General features: G+C 35.0%; 2 protein-coding genes across 2 annotated transcripts; one reads left to right on the forward strand and one right to left on the reverse strand.

Moving 5' to 3' along the window:
- Nucleotides 1-5,572: 5,572 nt before the first annotated feature.
- Nucleotides 5,573-6,903, reverse strand: LOC113233420 (RCC1 and BTB domain-containing protein 2-like). The gene is made up of 2 exons (XM_026468550.1): nt 6,278-6,903; nt 5,573-6,147 (listed from the first exon to the last, which is right to left on the reverse strand). Exons 1-2 carry the CDS (start codon nt 6,901-6,903, stop codon nt 5,685-5,687), a joined length of 1,089 nt encoding a protein of 362 aa, XP_026324335.1. The 3' UTR covers nt 5,573-5,684.
- Nucleotides 6,904-7,192: 289 nt separating this feature from the next.
- Nucleotides 7,193-16,777, forward strand: LOC113233367 (zinc finger protein 729-like). The gene is made up of 6 exons (XM_026468491.1): nt 7,193-7,208; nt 7,339-7,499; nt 9,467-9,599; nt 9,672-10,788; nt 10,893-11,739; nt 11,846-16,777. The coding sequence occupies exons 2-6, from the start codon at nt 7,380-7,382 to the stop codon at nt 14,567-14,569; spliced, it is 4,941 nt and encodes a 1,646-aa protein (XP_026324276.1). The 5' UTR covers nt 7,193-7,208; nt 7,339-7,379; the 3' UTR covers nt 14,570-16,777.
- Nucleotides 16,778-17,725: the final 948 nt, after the last annotated feature.

The following is a 17,725-nucleotide window of genomic DNA, read 5'->3' on the forward strand; positions in this document are numbered from 1 at the left end:
TCATTTCTAAATCCAAGATGGCGGGCACGATTTTTTCAAAAAAATGCTATGTGGGTATCATTTTCGAGGTATTTGGGGATGCTCAATGTGAATATGGCACTATTTGTAAATCCAAGATGGCGGGCACGATTTTTCAAATAATGGCAAGTTGGGTATCGTTTTCGAGGTATTTGGGGGTGCTCATTACGAATATTGCTTTTGTTTGAACTGTCGTGTTTGCCATCTTGGATTTAGAAATGAGTGCCATATTTGTATTGAACATTCCCAAACATCTCGAAAACGATACCCAACTTGCCATTATTCGAAAAATCGCGCCCGCATCTTGGATTTAGAAATAAGTGCCATATTCGAAACCTAAAACCGAAAATGCCATAAGCAAACATTAAAGAAAATAACTGTTAAAATAGATGAAAAAATCGCTTAAGAATGCTCCCCTTTTAAGAAAATAAAATATTTTAATATAAAATATTTCGCTTGAGTTACGAAAAGAAAGACATATAATAAGCTATCAAAGTTGTACTGGTGGTGCCAACACTATAGTAGAAACAAATATATAAGTACTGTAAATTTGTTGCAATATGTGCTCCAATTCAAATAAAATTAAAATAAATAATTATTCAATAAAGCATGAACGCAGAGCCGTTAAAAGTATTATAAAATAATTAAGTGTCCCAATCACTTAAAGGAGTTAACGAAAACATTTAATGTTTATTAAAGTAAATATTAGTTCAAGATGCGCAAATAAATCTAAATTACAGGCACCACTAAAATTTACGTAATATAATTATTTTGATACAGAATAGCAAAATGGGGAGAAAAAAAATTCGTTACTTTGCAACACTTTCGTATCTTGTTGCCGCGAAATTATTTTTCTGTTTTAGTGAATATTTACATAAAAATATGAGTTGAAACGCATTACTTACTTGTGGAATGCGATGTTAGTGTCTATTTTATGTTTGTCTGTTGTATTTTTACACTCATTTACCGCACATTTCGTCATTTTTAGCAAAAAATTTTGGAGCTGTTCGCGGTGCAATATGACCTTGAGCACTAACAGCCCGCGCGCTCCTGGGACGCGTTTGGAACCCTCTAACTTGCCTCACTTAGCGTGTGCGGGCTAGGTTTCTATGCGTTATTATTCTAAGTATGTATGTATATAGGTAGGTAACGTGTTTAACAACCTTAGATTTCAAAATAATATCGGCAATAGTTTAAATTCCCTATCCCATATACCGGAGGATCCAAATACTTTATACATATAACACGATATTTGGTTTAATTAAAAATGAATTTGACAATATATTTAAATCGAAAACATTAACTTTCCATAGAGAGACTAAATTCAACGACTGGGCAACAGTAGGTATTCATAAGAGCAGGTCTCGTTTGTATGAGCTATATGCTATGAAAACTTATAATAATAATTCCAATTTCATAGAATATGTTAGAATTTATTCGAAAATATTTAAAAAAGTTTGTGTAGCTGCTAAGGTTAAGTTTCACAGCGACAAAATTAAACAATCGATAAATAAATCTAAAACTACTTGGAGCATAATAAATAAAGAGTCAGGCAGGGTTAAACTACACGATAGAGATATAGTTTTAGAATTAGACAGCAAACTTATAAAATCTAAAGATAAAGTAGCCCAAGCTTTTGAATCGTTCTTTTCGGAAATTGCTGTGAACACTACAAAATCATTAAATTCCTCCCCTTCACTTGCTATTGATCTCCTAAAGGAAAATGTTAACGTTTGTGGCAGTTTATTTAATTTTCGTCATGTTAATCCACAAGACATCATAAAAGCTTTTAAGTCAATACATGTTAAAAAAACTGAAGATCTCTGGGGCATATCAACTAAAGTTGTTAAAACTCAGTTGTCAAAACTCAGTTATTAATCTCATTTCCCCACAGTTAGCTGTAGCTTTCAATAGGTGCGTTGACGAAGGTGTTTTTCCCGATTTAATGAAATACAGCAAGGTTATTCCCTTATTCAAAAGCGGTAGGAAAGTTGATCCTAGCAACTATAGGCCCATTTCAATTTTACCACCTTTAAGTAAAATATTCGAAAAGGTTATGCTAACTCAATTACTGTCCTGTTTCGGTAGGAATCATATTTTTCATAGTGAACAATACGGGTTTACTAGTGGTAGGTCGACTAGCGATGCGGGGGTAGCGTTACTAAAACACATCTTTGATGCTTGGGAAAGGTCCCAGAACGCTATTGGTGTTTTCTGTGACCTCTCAAAGGCATTTGATTGCGTTGATCATAATACTCTTAGTAGGAAGCTAAACATTACGGTGTAAATGGCAAGGCGTCGAAACTTGTCTCGTCATATCTCAACGGTAGAATTCAGAAAGTAGACATAAATGGAGTGACTTCTTTGGGTTCTCCAGTAAAAATGGGTGTTCCGCAGGGCTCAATACTTGGACCTTTCTTATTTCTGATTTATATTAATGATCTGCCATTCTTTGTTAAAGACCATTGCGAAATATATGTGTATATGCAAATAAATAAATTAAATTAAATTAAATAGTGTTGTTTGCTGATGACACATCCTTGATTTTTAAAACAGACAGACATGACATTAACTATGATCGTATTAATGATACCCTCTCTAAGGTAGTTTATTGGTTTAAAGCTAACAATTTATTGCTTAATGCCAAGAAGACAAAATGTGTTAAATTTGAATTACCTAACGTAAAATCGACTAGTCCAAGCATAGAAATAAACGGAGAAAAGTTAGACCTTGTTAATAAAGCAGTCTTCTTGGGAGTGACCTTAGATAGTAAACTTCAGTGGTTTCCACATATATCGTCCCTGGCCAGCAGATTAAGCTCCGCTGCATACGCAGTCCGCAGAATACGTGAGCTTACCGATGTTAGTACTGCTAGACTAGTTTACTTTAGTTACTTCCATAGTATAATGTCCTACGGGATTCTCATGTGGGGTAAAGCGGCAGATATTCAAACCATATTTGTATTGCAAAAACGAGCGATTCGTTCTGTGTACCGTCTAGGCTCTCGGGTATCTATCAGAGAAAAGTTTAAGGAGACTGGTATCATGACTGTGGCATCACAGTACATTTACTCAAATATTTTATATGCCCGTAAAAATATACATAATTTCAATAAGAAAGAAGATATCCATAATATTAACCTTAGAGCTATGTCCAAACTCATGGTACCACGATTTCGTTTAACAAAGGTAAACAGCTCTTTTATGGGGAACTGTATACGTTTTTACAATAACATTCCGGAGCATATATTAAGTTTATCATTTCCTAAGTTTAAAAACCACATTAAAAATATTTTGATCGAAAAATCATATTACAAAATTGAAGACTACGTGTTAGATAAAGATGTATGGAAAGACGACATGGCTCCAGAATCCACACAAATTTGATTCAAAGTGTATTCCATAGCATTTAAGTTTATTTTAAAAGAGCAATCCCTAGAGTTTCTTGCTCGTTCTTCTCAGGGAGGTCAGCGTAGTGAACGAGCAGTAGCTTAAATGTGACGTTTTCAAGTGTAAATTTATTTTACCTATGGAATAAATAATCTTTGACTTTGACTTTGACTCAGTGGGACGGCCTACGGGCGTTTGGTACAAAGGTACCGGGTTTGATTCCCGGTAAGACCAACTTAAAAGTAAACTTTTCTAAATTGGTTGTATATTCAGTGTTAATTTCCTCTTTTAATGTTAATGCATGTATTTTATTTATAATACCAAGTGACGAGACAGACAAGTCGTGCAAGCCTGGTGGCAAGCGACACGCCTATCCATAACAGTTAGAGTGCCACTGAGAGCTTTAAAACGCAAAGATCTTAGGGGCACTGCCATTGCGCCCGTCAGCCTGAGACAAGTTGACAAGTCCCATGTGCCTTTAATTTGATTTAATTTTTTTTTATATCAAGTGACGGGACACGGGACAAACAAGTTTACATATTGAGATAAACAACTTAATCTTGTTTCACGCCGTCGAAATGAATTTTTTATCCAGAGGGTAAAATCTTTGTATTAATAATTATAACAAACTAGTGTAGTAATTTCACAAAAAAATAATTGAATATCAATTCAAAATAATTTAGAATACAGCGAATAACGACATCTCTCGCCAGGACTGGTAACTGTAAAAGCACTAACTGGGTGATAAATCTTTCATAGATTTCTCATAGATGACGCTACGACTAAAAAGTCTTTGAAAAAACCAAATAATAATTTTGTCGTAACGAATTTTCAGCAATCTAAATTATATGGAAATCAGACAGCATAACGAATATGATTAAACCAAACAAACTTCTGCCAAAACATACTTACATGTGTAATCATTATTTTAATAATAGTTTTTCAGACAAACGATACACCGGCTCTAAGACATTTCTGGTTACAAAATACCAAAACTGTCATCACACTAATGAAAATAAGTCAGAATAATGAAAATTGGAAGAAAGAAAGGTGTTTGTGTTAGGTTACCACTAAAGACCTATTGCTTCACTTGCAACTATCACATCTCGTGCTTTTGAAAAAGAAGAAATGCATCCAGAGGCATGCACACAATAGAAAGCTTTTCAGTTCGACCGCGCCATATGTATGTTGCCAAAAATTTCATTATTTTACTTAATAGTTGCCTGTACAGGGTGTCTATTAAGTCGACGTCAAACCAGGACGGCACGTCTAGGCGTAAAAAAGCTTATGGTGCAGGGTCAAGAGCACGTCAAGCTTGACACTACAAGACTTAAATCCAACTCTATAAGAATAATACATAAGAATAAAATATAAGAACAGTACAAAGTGTCAAGCTTGATGAGCTCTTGACTTTACTATGGTAATATTCCTAACGATTTCTTTTTAATTAAAGATTTCATACACATTGCGATTATTACGTTTTAACACCTTTAGACGCGACTGTACTCAAACATAATTTTGTCTTATCCTATCATTCTTTTTATTATCTTAAATCGACGTGCTTTTTAATGAGCTAAGTATTAAATTAAATTCCTCACTAAAAGTTATTTTCAAAATATCTATAATGTATAATATTTTAAGAAGTATGAAAAAGAAACCAATTTTTAAAAATTTGAATGGTATTTTAGAAATTTGCGTGTTAAAAAAATTGAAAATGTGTGATACCGCATCTGCATTTAATTGTAAAACTTGTCTACTTATTCATCTAATTACTAAAAAATACGTACCTGTCTACTTTAGTTATGGTTTTATACAAAATTTCATCTAACAGCATCAACATTACAGCAATAAACGAGATATTTGGTAGTGTGAAAAACCTGATTATTCGTGATTTCGGTGTCTAAGATGGTCGGACCGGTTTGTTGCGATTGGGAGCTAGTCGTGTTCATGAGTAGATAGGTACGAATTATTTTTAACTAATTAGATGAGACAAGTTTTTACAATTAAGTGCAGATGCGGTGTCATACATTGTCAATTTTTTAACACACCCATTCACGTAACAAAAAAAATATTGGTTTTGTTTTTCATATTTCTTGATATTTTTAAAATAACTTGGGAATATTACCATAGTACCATGAGCTTTTTTGTGGGTCATAACCTCTTTGACATCCCCATCCTAGCTTGAAGTCGACTTAATATACACCTGTATAAAACAAAATAGTGATGTGAAACTTGTTCTGAAGGATTTTCAAACTCAGATGAAAAGCATGGCATTACTTATTTATTAATCACAATGGTAGACCAAGGTCCACATTTGAGTTTAATATTTTTAGAACATTGAAAAGATTTTTTAAAACAATTGACTACTGGTTCCATTTCAGGAGGAAAACCCAGTTGACCATATTTATTTAATCCAGTTGTCCAAATTGTGCCATCTTCTAGTAGTACTGCAGAATGCTTAGATCCACATGCAATGTCTTTAACATTCAAACTAACTTCTTCCCCATTTTCATCAAAAAAATCAACTAGTGTTGGTACTGAGTAGCTTTTAGGGCTTTGTGATTTTATACCAAGCTGTGCAGTGTCATTCCAGCCCCATGCATATAAGTCACCAAATTCACTTAAAGCTAGTGAATGCCATCCTCCTGCGCTGATTTTTATTATTCCTATACCTGCAAGTGCTTCTAGTTGTGCAGGAGATTCTAGATTGCTGATGTCACCATGCCCAAGCTGAAGCCTCCTGTGAATAATAATGGCAATTTAGAAGGACATTATAAAACTCATTTTAAGGACAGACAGAACTTCATTATTATTATTTTATACTAATAGGTGATTTGTTTTCTTTTCAATATAATTGAAAACCATTTTACCTTCCATTGCCCCAAGTATACACTCTGCCTTCGTCAGTAAGCAGAACACAATGTTCATATCCACTCTGAATGTCACAGACTTTCCCCATACAGTGTCTTGTGTCCAACTGCACAGGAGGTACACCACTATAAACATTGCCTTCAGAAGATAAAAATAAATAAGTATTGTTATTAGTGACGGTCTTCACAATAACATCTTCCTTTCGCAACTTCTTCACAACATTTTCAGGTTCTGGCTCAGGTGGAATGTCACTTGTAAAATTAAATTTCTTTATTTCTTCTTTGTCGAACTCCATTACCCAAAGTATTCGCATCTTTTTGCTAACAAATATAAGTTCGTAGTCATTTCCAGCTACTACAATATCAGTTTCATTGACATTCTTGCATTCTTCTGGGAATTCAACTTTAATTAATTGATATTCCTGACCACGCCATGCACCAGACACGTAATAGTCGTTATCTATTTGGAATATATTGTAGGCCCAATTAGCGTCTACTAATCTGATCCTAGAGAAGTTCAATTTCAAGTTATCTCCACTTAAAGACACTTTGTGAAAATAAGGAAATAAGTTCTCTTCCGTAAACCATTGCCCAAATACGTTGGCGCCGGCTACGGTGTATGTCATTTTAAAAGAAAATCTCGCTCGAAATCTACTCAATTCGTTGTAATTTTTTTTTTATTAACAGGAATTATTGATCTTCATTTTCATCTCGCTTTCACAAATTAGAAAGATTTAAGCTCGCTTTGTTTTGTAATGTTTGTTTGACATTGACAGACGCCAGGTCAGTTGGGTGACAGTATTTTGTGGTTGTGAAAGTGAAAGGTTAGTTTAGATATGGCAAGTTACTAAAGCAATCAATGTGACTCTTGATGTCAACTTTTGTCGTGTAAACGAGTCTTCTCTTGTCATCATGGATGCCGGCAAGCAAGGTACTATTATCGGTTAATATTTCACTATTTTAGCAATGATCTCGTTGCTTTACTCATAAAGTTATAAAAGGACACATGTTTTACGATTTGAATGTAAGTTTTTATGATAAGAAGTTTTTGTTATTCGTAGATATGATGTTATCGTGAAGAAGTTTTTCAAGACAAATCAATATGGCCCTCAAATTGGGAAAATGCAGGCTTTGTCTGAAGCTTGGAGACTTTTACTCCATCTTCACAATGGACAACGCTTTGCAGCTTTCCGAAATGGCGATGGAATGTGCTCGGATTAAGGTGTGTATGGTTTTATTTTCGTAGAATATTTTCCTTGGATTTTGAGGGCATTTGGAATATTTGCGTCTATGATTCTTATCATGTTACAATCGATACTTTGATAGGTTGATTCGAAGTTCATTGGGTTTTTAAGCTATACTATACAGTTTTCACTGATATTTAATCAGCTGATCATCAGCTGTTCCAATGGAGCAAACATCACTTTTAAAACACTATAAAATTTTTATTTTGAGGACTGGTATTTACAATTGGATATGATGTTAATAATTGTTTAAATTATATTTCTATCATTATGTAATAAAACACAGCATGTATTAATTAGTTAGAAAACTTTGCAAGATGTACTACTAGCTATACTGTTCCATAATAACAAAATAGATTATGCATTATGGTGTAGAGCACTTGTTTAAGTTCAGGTAACAAAATGACTGTTAAATTATCAGATTATTCTATTTGACTGTAGTCTTCAATAAAAATAGTGACTCAAAAAACTCCTCAATTTACTTTATTTACTGTAAGTAACTCCTTACTTTGATAATTGAGTGTCATATCGAGAAGATGTCCTATGCTCTAGCCAAATTTGACGTGGAACAAATGTTAATAAACAAAAACATATGATTTTTAGGGTTTTCACCTGACTTTATATAGTTACCACTAAGAAGTGATTACAAATAGTCTAAGGGTCGTATTCTAGAACTGTATACTTAATGCTCAAGTCAGGATTTGAGCAGACTTGAGTATGATTTCAAGCATTGGAAATACGGCCCTAATAGCAAGGACTTGAGTATGATTGAGAAGAGTTCTGTAATACGACCCTTACATTCCTAGCAGAAACAATTATTTTGCTTAAATGGAGTTCCCCAGCAGACTACCTAGTATTTAAACCTTTAAGTTAATGTAAAAATAAACACTTTTTTGAAATCAACATAAAAATTACCAGTAATTGAATATTAATAAAATTATGTCATCCCTAAAGATTATTTGATTTGAATCTCTCCGATTGCAAATGTTTCTAGTTCAAGTCCAGAATCAGAAATTGATGCTTGATGACATATGCAATAAATTAATATAAAATGAAATCTTACAGTTTTGTTTGTACTATCTAGCAGGAAGTAAAAATAGGTATCAAAAACTTAGTTATTATATTCATAAATCATATGTATGAATAGGTACTTTTACCAGGCAACTATTACTTCTACATAACCCTATTTACCTATGAACCTATAAAATTCTATTTATGCGAGCAGGCCTGAGCAGAGCTAGTTTAAATAATGATCATTGACAAAAAAATGTTCTTTTCTAGCCGTCATTGGTTGCAGCATTAATTTGTTGTATTCTATATTGAATTTGGTTACAATATAGATTCAGTATTTTATGAGTCTGTACATTTAGGCCATTTTGTTGTGATAGTTTTACCTTTTTCATGATGTTTTTATTTCGTCGGCTTATTACAAGAAGTCATTAATTGCTATATAATTTATATGGCAATTAATGATTTCTTGCAATAAGCTGATGATTTATTTAAATTGCAAATGCAATAAAAAATACATTATTAAATAACATGTTTTCTTGATCTTTCCTTACAGTCTTTTTAAATTGTTTTCATGGTAATACTTGTGTTTGTTTTGGTTGGAAAATGATGGAGAAGGCTTATAGCACAATCTATAATATTATGATTTAACAAAGAATACAGAAAATAATAGTACCTACTCATTTGCATTTCAAAAATATCTATTCAATACATGGAGACATATTCGAGTTGTAAAAATTAATGTCTACGAAAATAAAAACATTTGTATTATAAAATTATTATCATGGCTTTATATTTTTCAATATTGTAATTGTACTATATATTGTACTATACAAGTAACCTAACCTGAGTGCATATTGTATGATGTACATGTAACTAAGCATAATATACAAATTTCTGATAAAATGCAATAATTGGAAATGTCAACCTCTTATAGATCTATGATGGAGATGGTCTTCCAGATAAAATCTGCTCGGAATGCGTGCAGAAGTTGAGCAGTGCGTATATTTTCAAACAGCAGTGCGAGCGATCTGACGCTGAATTGCGGCGGAACTACATACCCCCGCCAGGTATCTACATCTAATTCAAAGTAAAAAACACAGTTATAAAGGAGTCAATTCGTAACGGGTCATTGTTTTTAGGTTTCAGCGTAACTCCACCTCCGCCTAACAGACAAAGCAGCGACTCTGCCTTTTCTTCATCTCATACCGATTTTTCTCATCAATCCAAACCTTCAGCTGAGAAGGTCATCCTCGCAAGCAGAGAACGAAAACGGAGCCACGAAAGTGTCGACGATGCCTCCGTCAGCAGCCGATCTCACGACGATCAACCTACCATGTCTAAACGTGTAAAAGAATTACGAAAGTCACAGAAGAAACCTCATCACCAGTCTCCAAATACATCCATCATAGACTCTGATTATGAAGACAACAGCATGTCTCATTTTTCTGCAGAAACCGATTCTGATGAACCCCTTATACACAGTTACAAATGCAAATACTGCAGTAAAGAGTTTAAATCTGGTATAAGCCTTAGTAACCATTTGAGAATGCATACCAAAGAAAAAAACTTAGCGGAAAATACAGTTGTGGATACCCCAAAGAAAAGTGTGGGAGATGCCAATGACTCTGAAGATAAATTGAGTTGCGACAAATGCTCCAAAACTTTCAAGTTGAAGATAATGTTAAAACGACACCAAGAGTCTTGTAATAAAACTGCTCAAGTCTCACCTCAAAAAGAGTTGCTTATTTCGTTAGAACCTATTGATTCCGTGTTTCCTCCAAAGCCATTAGAACAAAGCAAGAAACTGGAATGTGAAATGTGTACTACGCGCTTTAAAACTGTTGAAAATCTAGAGAAACATATGAGAGTAATTCATGCAGCAGTTCTTAAGAAAGCAAGGTCAAGCTTAGAAAAAAAATCTGATGGAAAGATAAGTTTTCCATGCTTATACTGCCGCATGACTTTTGACGATTATTATGTCCATAGCGCGCATTTCGCAGCCTGTCCGAAGAAAGATGAAACCATACCCCTTCAATGTCCTATATGCGATAGAGTCATGTCCAAGAAGAGTTCTTATTTTGTCCACATAAAAACTATGCATTTTTGGCCCCGCGATACTACAACTGTTGCTGAGACAAAAGAAACATTCGATTGTCGAATGTGTAGTAAAAAACTAGCCTCTCAAGATCTATTGGTAACTCACTTGGCTGCTCATATGTCCAATATTGATGATGATGCAGCTGATAACATCTCCAGGTAAAGAATTATTAAAGTTTTTATGGGTATGTTCTTATTTAGATGAAAATTGTGGCATGTGTGTGGTGTGTGAATGATATTAGTAACCTTCATTTTAATTTCAGACCAAGCACAATTGATGATACAGTATCAAACCATTCCGACTATTCAAGTTCTGTAGTGTCAAGTGGACCTCATAAATGCACTCATTGCGAAAAAGCATTCAAGTACAAGAAAGCGCTGCAAACGCATCTTATGATGAAGCACAGTGTGGAAGATGTTGAAGTAAAAACTGAACCACCCGACAAACCTACTACTAGTCTACAAAATAATTTGTATAAAGAATCCGAATCTGACTCCAGTCCCGGAGAAGGTGATGACCTGACTTGCGATATCTGTGAAAAACAGTTTTCTTACAAGCGCTTATTACTTCATCATAAACGCACGAAACATAATATGAGCTCCGGTACGAAAAGAGCAAAAATCAATCTAAAAGATTGCATGGTTCGCTGTCTGATATGCGATGTAGAAATGAAAGTGTCAAACATAAACGAGCATAACCAGAAACATCTGTCAATGAACATCAAACCGCGAAACATGTATACTTGCGCGGAATGCAGTGAACAATTCAAGAGTTGTAGTGGCCTTGCGAACCACATCAAGCTAATTCACAGGCTAAAGCAACAGCCGCCGCAAAAGCAGCAGCCTCAGCAGTTCGAGGGAGCAGATCTGGCGGATTTTTGTGAAGTCGTTGTGACGAAAGCGGAACCCCTGGACGCGATCCAGAGTCACAACGGCTTTGGTGAGGTTCCGCTGACAGAAGGTGGCCCGCTTGTCGACCTAGCCGGATTTACATGCCACATCTGCGGAAAAAAACTAAAAACACTCATATCGCTTAAGCGCCACGTCAACTGGCATACAAATGTCGGGAACAACATAGAAAAAATCACGGAGTGCTTCGTGTGTAAGGAGGTAAAATTAATTCTATCATTAAAGGAAAATTTATCATCTATAATACTGTGCAATATCATAATTGTGTATTGATGTTTATTTACTAAGCGTTGCCATTTGTTTACAGAAATTCCGGTTCCAACGCCACTACAAATTGCACATGCGCGAGCACTACACGGATACGAATCTAGACCCTGTGCATCTAACTTGCGCTATCTGTGGTCGCCGAAGCAAACATCTTCGCGCTGCACAGGCGCATATGAATTTCCATAAACAAACTCGCTTCAAGAACAAAGACTACCAATGCTCCATATGCAAGAGGATCTTTCAGTACAGAAAGGTGTATCTCGCCCATATGGCTATACACTATAAGAGAGGGGAGGGTCAAGACGCTATTGTCGGCGATCGACCTCTTCAATCCAACAATACAGTCAGCAATGATGGGACCTATAAATGCCCACAGTGCGGTAAACTATGTGATTCTGAAAATTCTCTTAAGTGCCATGTTCGCTGGCACACCTCTAAATCCTCCCTGTATGGCTCGAGGCATGAGTGCACAATTTGCCAGCTCCAATTCACTAACAAGAGAAGGCTAGAAATCCACACAAGAGGTCATTATGAGGATGAAAATGGACCTTATAAATGTACTGTGTGTGGTAAAGGATACATTGATGAAGATTACTTTAGGAGGCATGTTAAAGGTCACAATTTTGATCACCAAAGCCATAAAAATCGTATAGAGAAATTAAGAAAAAATAAGGTGAAATGCCCTATTTGTTCAAGATTTTATCCAGACTTAGTGAAACTCATACGCCATTTGAGGAGATCTCATCCTGAAAGTAAAATGATTAAGGAAGATCCCGATGCCCCACCGCAACGTTATTACTCTTGCAAGTTATGTGCAAAAGTGTTCTTGGACGAGCGGAGATTCCAGCACCATGAGGAAGCTCACCTAAGGAAGCCACAATTCTTCAAATGCAAATTTTGCGGGATAAAAACCATGTCACTAAAAAGTCATCGTGTGCATGTCCACCAAAAACATATGACTGTCAAATACTTGGATAACCCACTGAAATGTCCTTATTGCGAAGAGAAATTCATCCGAGGCTACTTACTTCAGCACCATATTCGTGACGTGCACGATATTGATGAAACTTGGATAGCCGGGCCTTCAGAACAACCGCTTGGGCCATTGAAAGAATTTCAATGTTCTGTGTGCCTCAAAGTGCTGGCCTCGAAAGGAAATTTTGAACGACATCTCGATTATCATAATTCACTACGATGCAATTACTGTTTTGACTACTTCAGCTCTCTGAAATTCTTAGAAGGTCATTTGGCATTTAGCTGTGAAAAGAAGAAACTGATTGGTAATACGGAACCCTTTACTAAGAACATCAAATGCAACATTTGTTACAAAGCATTCCATCTCCAAGTGAAACTTGATTGCCATTTGTTCACACAACATAACATTAAAGTGTCAAAAGAGGCAGAGGAAGGAAAACAGGATCATTTGTGTGATTATTGTTTCAAAGTTTTTGAGAACAAGCATGCCCTAGAAAGCCATAAAGTTTACCACCGTACTATTGGCTACTTTGGGTGTATTTACTGCAACAGAAAATTTAACACCTTAGTTTTATTTAACAAACATAAAACAAGCCATCTCTACAGGCTTCACTCTGACGACCCGGTTAAATGTGAACATTGCGATGAAACTTTTGTCTTGTTCAAAGACATGATCGATCATATGAAAGACGTACATGGAGACGACAAAGATTGGGTAGTTATGCCCAAAGAATCTATAGAGGAAACTTGTCATTTATGCAAGAAGACGTTCTATAATCTTCATCGGCATTTAGCGTATCACGAGGAGAATCGTTGCAAGAAGTGTGGCGAATATTTCTTTTCACGAATAGATTGCGATAATCATCTTTGTGCGATTGAGAGCGACGATGAAGTGACCGAAAAAGCTAATGATATCCGGCCTAAATACGAAGAGTGCACATTTTGCTTCAAGCCGATAACTAGGAAGAGCACCAAAAAATTACATGATAACTTACACAGTGTATCAGGAGCGATTTCGTGCCGCTTTTGTCCACTTAAATTTAAAACAATGGATGCGTTCAACATTCACGCATTTTCACACAGAAGCAGAAAGTATAACAACAAACCTATAAAGTGTAGAATTTGTCGTGAAAAGTTTATACGCTATGGACCTTTTGTAAAGCACATGAAAACTGCACATAAATCGAAGAAAAAAATGCACTATCGCGCTAGAGTTAAGCACGAACGTTGCGTTGTTTGCGGCGACTATTTCCCGAATTTACACAATCACTATCGCAGTCATTTGCAAAACCAATGCCAGTTATGTTCCAAATACTTTACGTCTGTAAAGGTATTTTCTCAACATGACTGCAACAAAGAGGACTCTGATCCATCCAAAGTGTTTACTAGTGATGAAAATTTGCCAGCCCTTATTAAATCTTATATTCCTAAGGATGATAAAGATGATGAGAAGTTTTATGGTTACACTGACGACGAGGAAGATGAAGAAGAAAACAATTTTGCTGATAATGATGAGAGTCAGAACTCTGCTGACATTGAAAACATGGTCGTCCAGCCTTTTATAATATCGGATGTGCTGTCTCTTTACGAAAAGAAAGAAGAACTAATTGCAATGTATCAAAATAAGGATGATGATAGTAAGAAGAAAGAAGAAATAAACAAAGCTAAGAAATCTGATGGGAACAAAGACAATGGGCCGGAGAGTGATGACGACGTCGTGAATTTATCGGACGATGACGCTGTAGACGTGACAAGCATTTGCCCCGTTATTACTATAGACGATGATTAAAACTTAATTTTTGGGAACACCGCCTAAACACCACTATAGGTCGAGTGATAATTCTGAATATGATAACTCCCTGACTGTGAGTCGGCTGGTTTGCGCTATTATTCTAGTTTGGATTTTAAATATTATTGTGTAGGGCTTTTAAAATGTCTCCTAAATTTTTTAATAGTAAAGAATAATTGAGACGAAGTTTGGCCGTAAGTTCCATAATTTTTTCCAAAGCAAAAGTAATGTATAGAAATAACATTTTGGAATGAAAAATTCTATATCATGTTTATTACAGATTAATTGTTGTTGTATAATACTTGTAATATTGCACTAAAAGCATTTCAGTGTTTCTGAATTTAATTATTTCGTGTTAATTTTTGTTTATTTGCACCTGGATATCTTTAATGTTGATTTTTATTTTTTTTATCTAAGAGCAAGTTAAGCGAGTGATAGTTTATGTATAAGTTTAATGATTATTTTAATTCCATTTTGTAAATAATTTCTTGGAACTTCACCAGCTAAAGGGCTGCCATTTGTATTTTAATGCCATATTTGCAAACTAGCAGTAGTGTAAAATGCTTTGCGTAACGTGTTTCTTTAAGACTAGATATTTTATAGACAGTGTTTAAAGGTACATTTACTAAGTGCCATTTAGCATGTCAATAGCGATCATTTCCCCCTTCCTACCACAGTATACGTTATTGTGAAAACGATACATGCCATAGTGTTATCGTTGGCGTATCGTGGTAGAAGTCAACCTTGATGTACAAACGTCAGTTACATAACGACGTCTGGCAAAGTATAACAAAGCAAACTAATAAAACAAATGAATAAAACGAATTAACAAAACAACGAAATTTAAATGAATATTCCTGAAACTCGACCGATCGCAAGTGCATAGGGATCGACGATCGGTCGCTGTCGAATTATGACTTCGGGATGAGACTCAAGGTCAATGACCGCTATTGACATGATAAATGGCACAAACTATAGCATGTATGTTATTATTCTATCTTAGTCATGTAGGTGATCGTTTCTCTATGTGCTTTTAATGATGATAAGTATTAAACTCCATTATGTAACGATTTCATCGTACATACTGAAAAGTGTTTTGTATTTATGCTTCCATTTTATTTTAGAAAGTTCAAGAAAAGATGGGTTAGAATTTCAGCCTGATCGCATATATTTGTGTTTTGACAGGAAATTCTGAAAACATTTTTATGATCTTGCATGAAGAACAAAACTCCTACATAAAGAGACCATTTCTTTGATAATAGTAATATTAAATTTAATTAACAGACTGCCTTGTATTACAACTGACAAAGCTGTAGTATAAACATAGTGTTAAGAATGCCAAACATAAAATAAACTTTTATATTTGTAATTCTTATTACATTCTTCAAAATTTTTAAAGAGTTTATTATTAAACTTTAACTTTATAGTGACCGTTGTCATTACCGATGTTACTTCACAAATTTGTATGGCAAATTTTACAACGCCCCTAGCAGTCATAAGGAGAAGTATCATTTTGTATCCAAAATATTTACGGGATCACTAGTGACTATAGTTACTGTAAATTCTTGTTAGGTCCCCAGAATGCCAATAGTAAATTACTTGGTCAATTTATGGTATTATTGTGTGTGATCTACGAGTACTTGTTATTTATACTCGGCTATAGATTATTTATATTAATCCACTATGTATGTAAACTATATACTAGGCATTTGAAAATCTCTGTAATTTGGGATCTGATTATTTTGAATTTATCATTAGATATAAGACTTGCATTTAAATGTCAACTATGTGAGTACGCTAAATAATGAATATACTTATAATAAATTAAAAATTAGTTAATTATGCATTTGTTTGATCAAAATCTACATAAATATGTCCTTTTGTGCTTGTCATAGACATATTTTAATTATATTATTCAAATGCTATGATTAAAATACTTCTCCAATGGATAATTACCCACGTTATCGTACAATTTAGAACGAATCGCATTCCGTAAAATTATTGTACTATTGTAAGGATGATAAGATCGATAATAAAATAGAGCGATTGTACTGTCAAAAACACCATCATATTATCCTCCCGAACACGTAATTCGAGCTACCTTATATTTTCAGTATTAACGTCATTCCATAAGTCCTTGTTAAAAATTTGGCTTTGTAAAACCGGGGAAAACTTTTCTTCGATGATAACAATATTTTTTGTTAACCCTTTAAGAGTAAAATTGCAAGGTGGCTTGAATTATATGTCCAGGGGTGTAGTTCTTGTATAACCCTTCAATGCTGTGTATAAAATACTGTGGATTTGAATTTGTAAATTTTTGATGAATGATTTTTTTTCTATTGAGAACAATGAGAAAATGTACATCAAGTATCAATCTTTACACGATTTGGTAGCTCGCGTTGCTGCTGGCACGGAGAAGGGCTGTTTCTCAGCAGCATTAAAAATATTAGCACGCATTTTGACACCTCTACTTAGTCAAAATAATAAAATATAATTGTATTATTGCTAAAATTATTGCGATTTTGCAGAGAATGTGCCTAAGGCGTATTAGGCTAGTTACGTAGACAATAGGCTCTTGTACGTACTATAAGCAAAGTTGACGCATTACCACATTCAGGGTTATTTTTGCATGCAGGCAACGAAGGTCTGTAGCGGCCACCCGCTATTTTGTGGTTGGCGCTTAAGGGTTTAATTTTCACAACAGAGTAAACAAATGGGCTCCGTGCCCAGTCATCTGCCACGCAGAGGTCCCGGGTTCGATACCTGGACCGCGAGAAATAATTTTGTGGCCTACATTTATTTCTCTCATGAGTTTGGGTGTAATTTGTGCTTGTCTACGTGTGTGTCCATGGCACCCGCGATACATTCACTTCACTAGTGCGGGGCTATGAGTGTGTGAATTATTATTGTTATTAATATTAATGAAAAATTATTTGACAAAAGTATGTAAAAGTAATGCTTAGTCAGAATAGATTGCGTAACTGACTCGAAAGACAAAACATAACTAAAAAATTTCACAATGGAGAAGCGCGGCAGCTGCGCGACTGTCACGCAACTAACGCTCGACTGACGCGTGACTGCAGCGCTTCTACAAGCGTCATAAGTTGAAGGCGCCCTAAGGGACGAGATACATAATTACAATCTTTGCTTGCAAAC

This window comes from Hyposmocoma kahamanoa, unplaced genomic scaffold, assembly GCF_003589595.1.
Source record: "Hyposmocoma kahamanoa isolate Upper Pololo Valley unplaced genomic scaffold, ASM358959v1 78, whole genome shotgun sequence".
Taxonomy (NCBI): Eukaryota; Metazoa; Arthropoda; class Insecta; order Lepidoptera; family Cosmopterigidae; genus Hyposmocoma; species Hyposmocoma kahamanoa.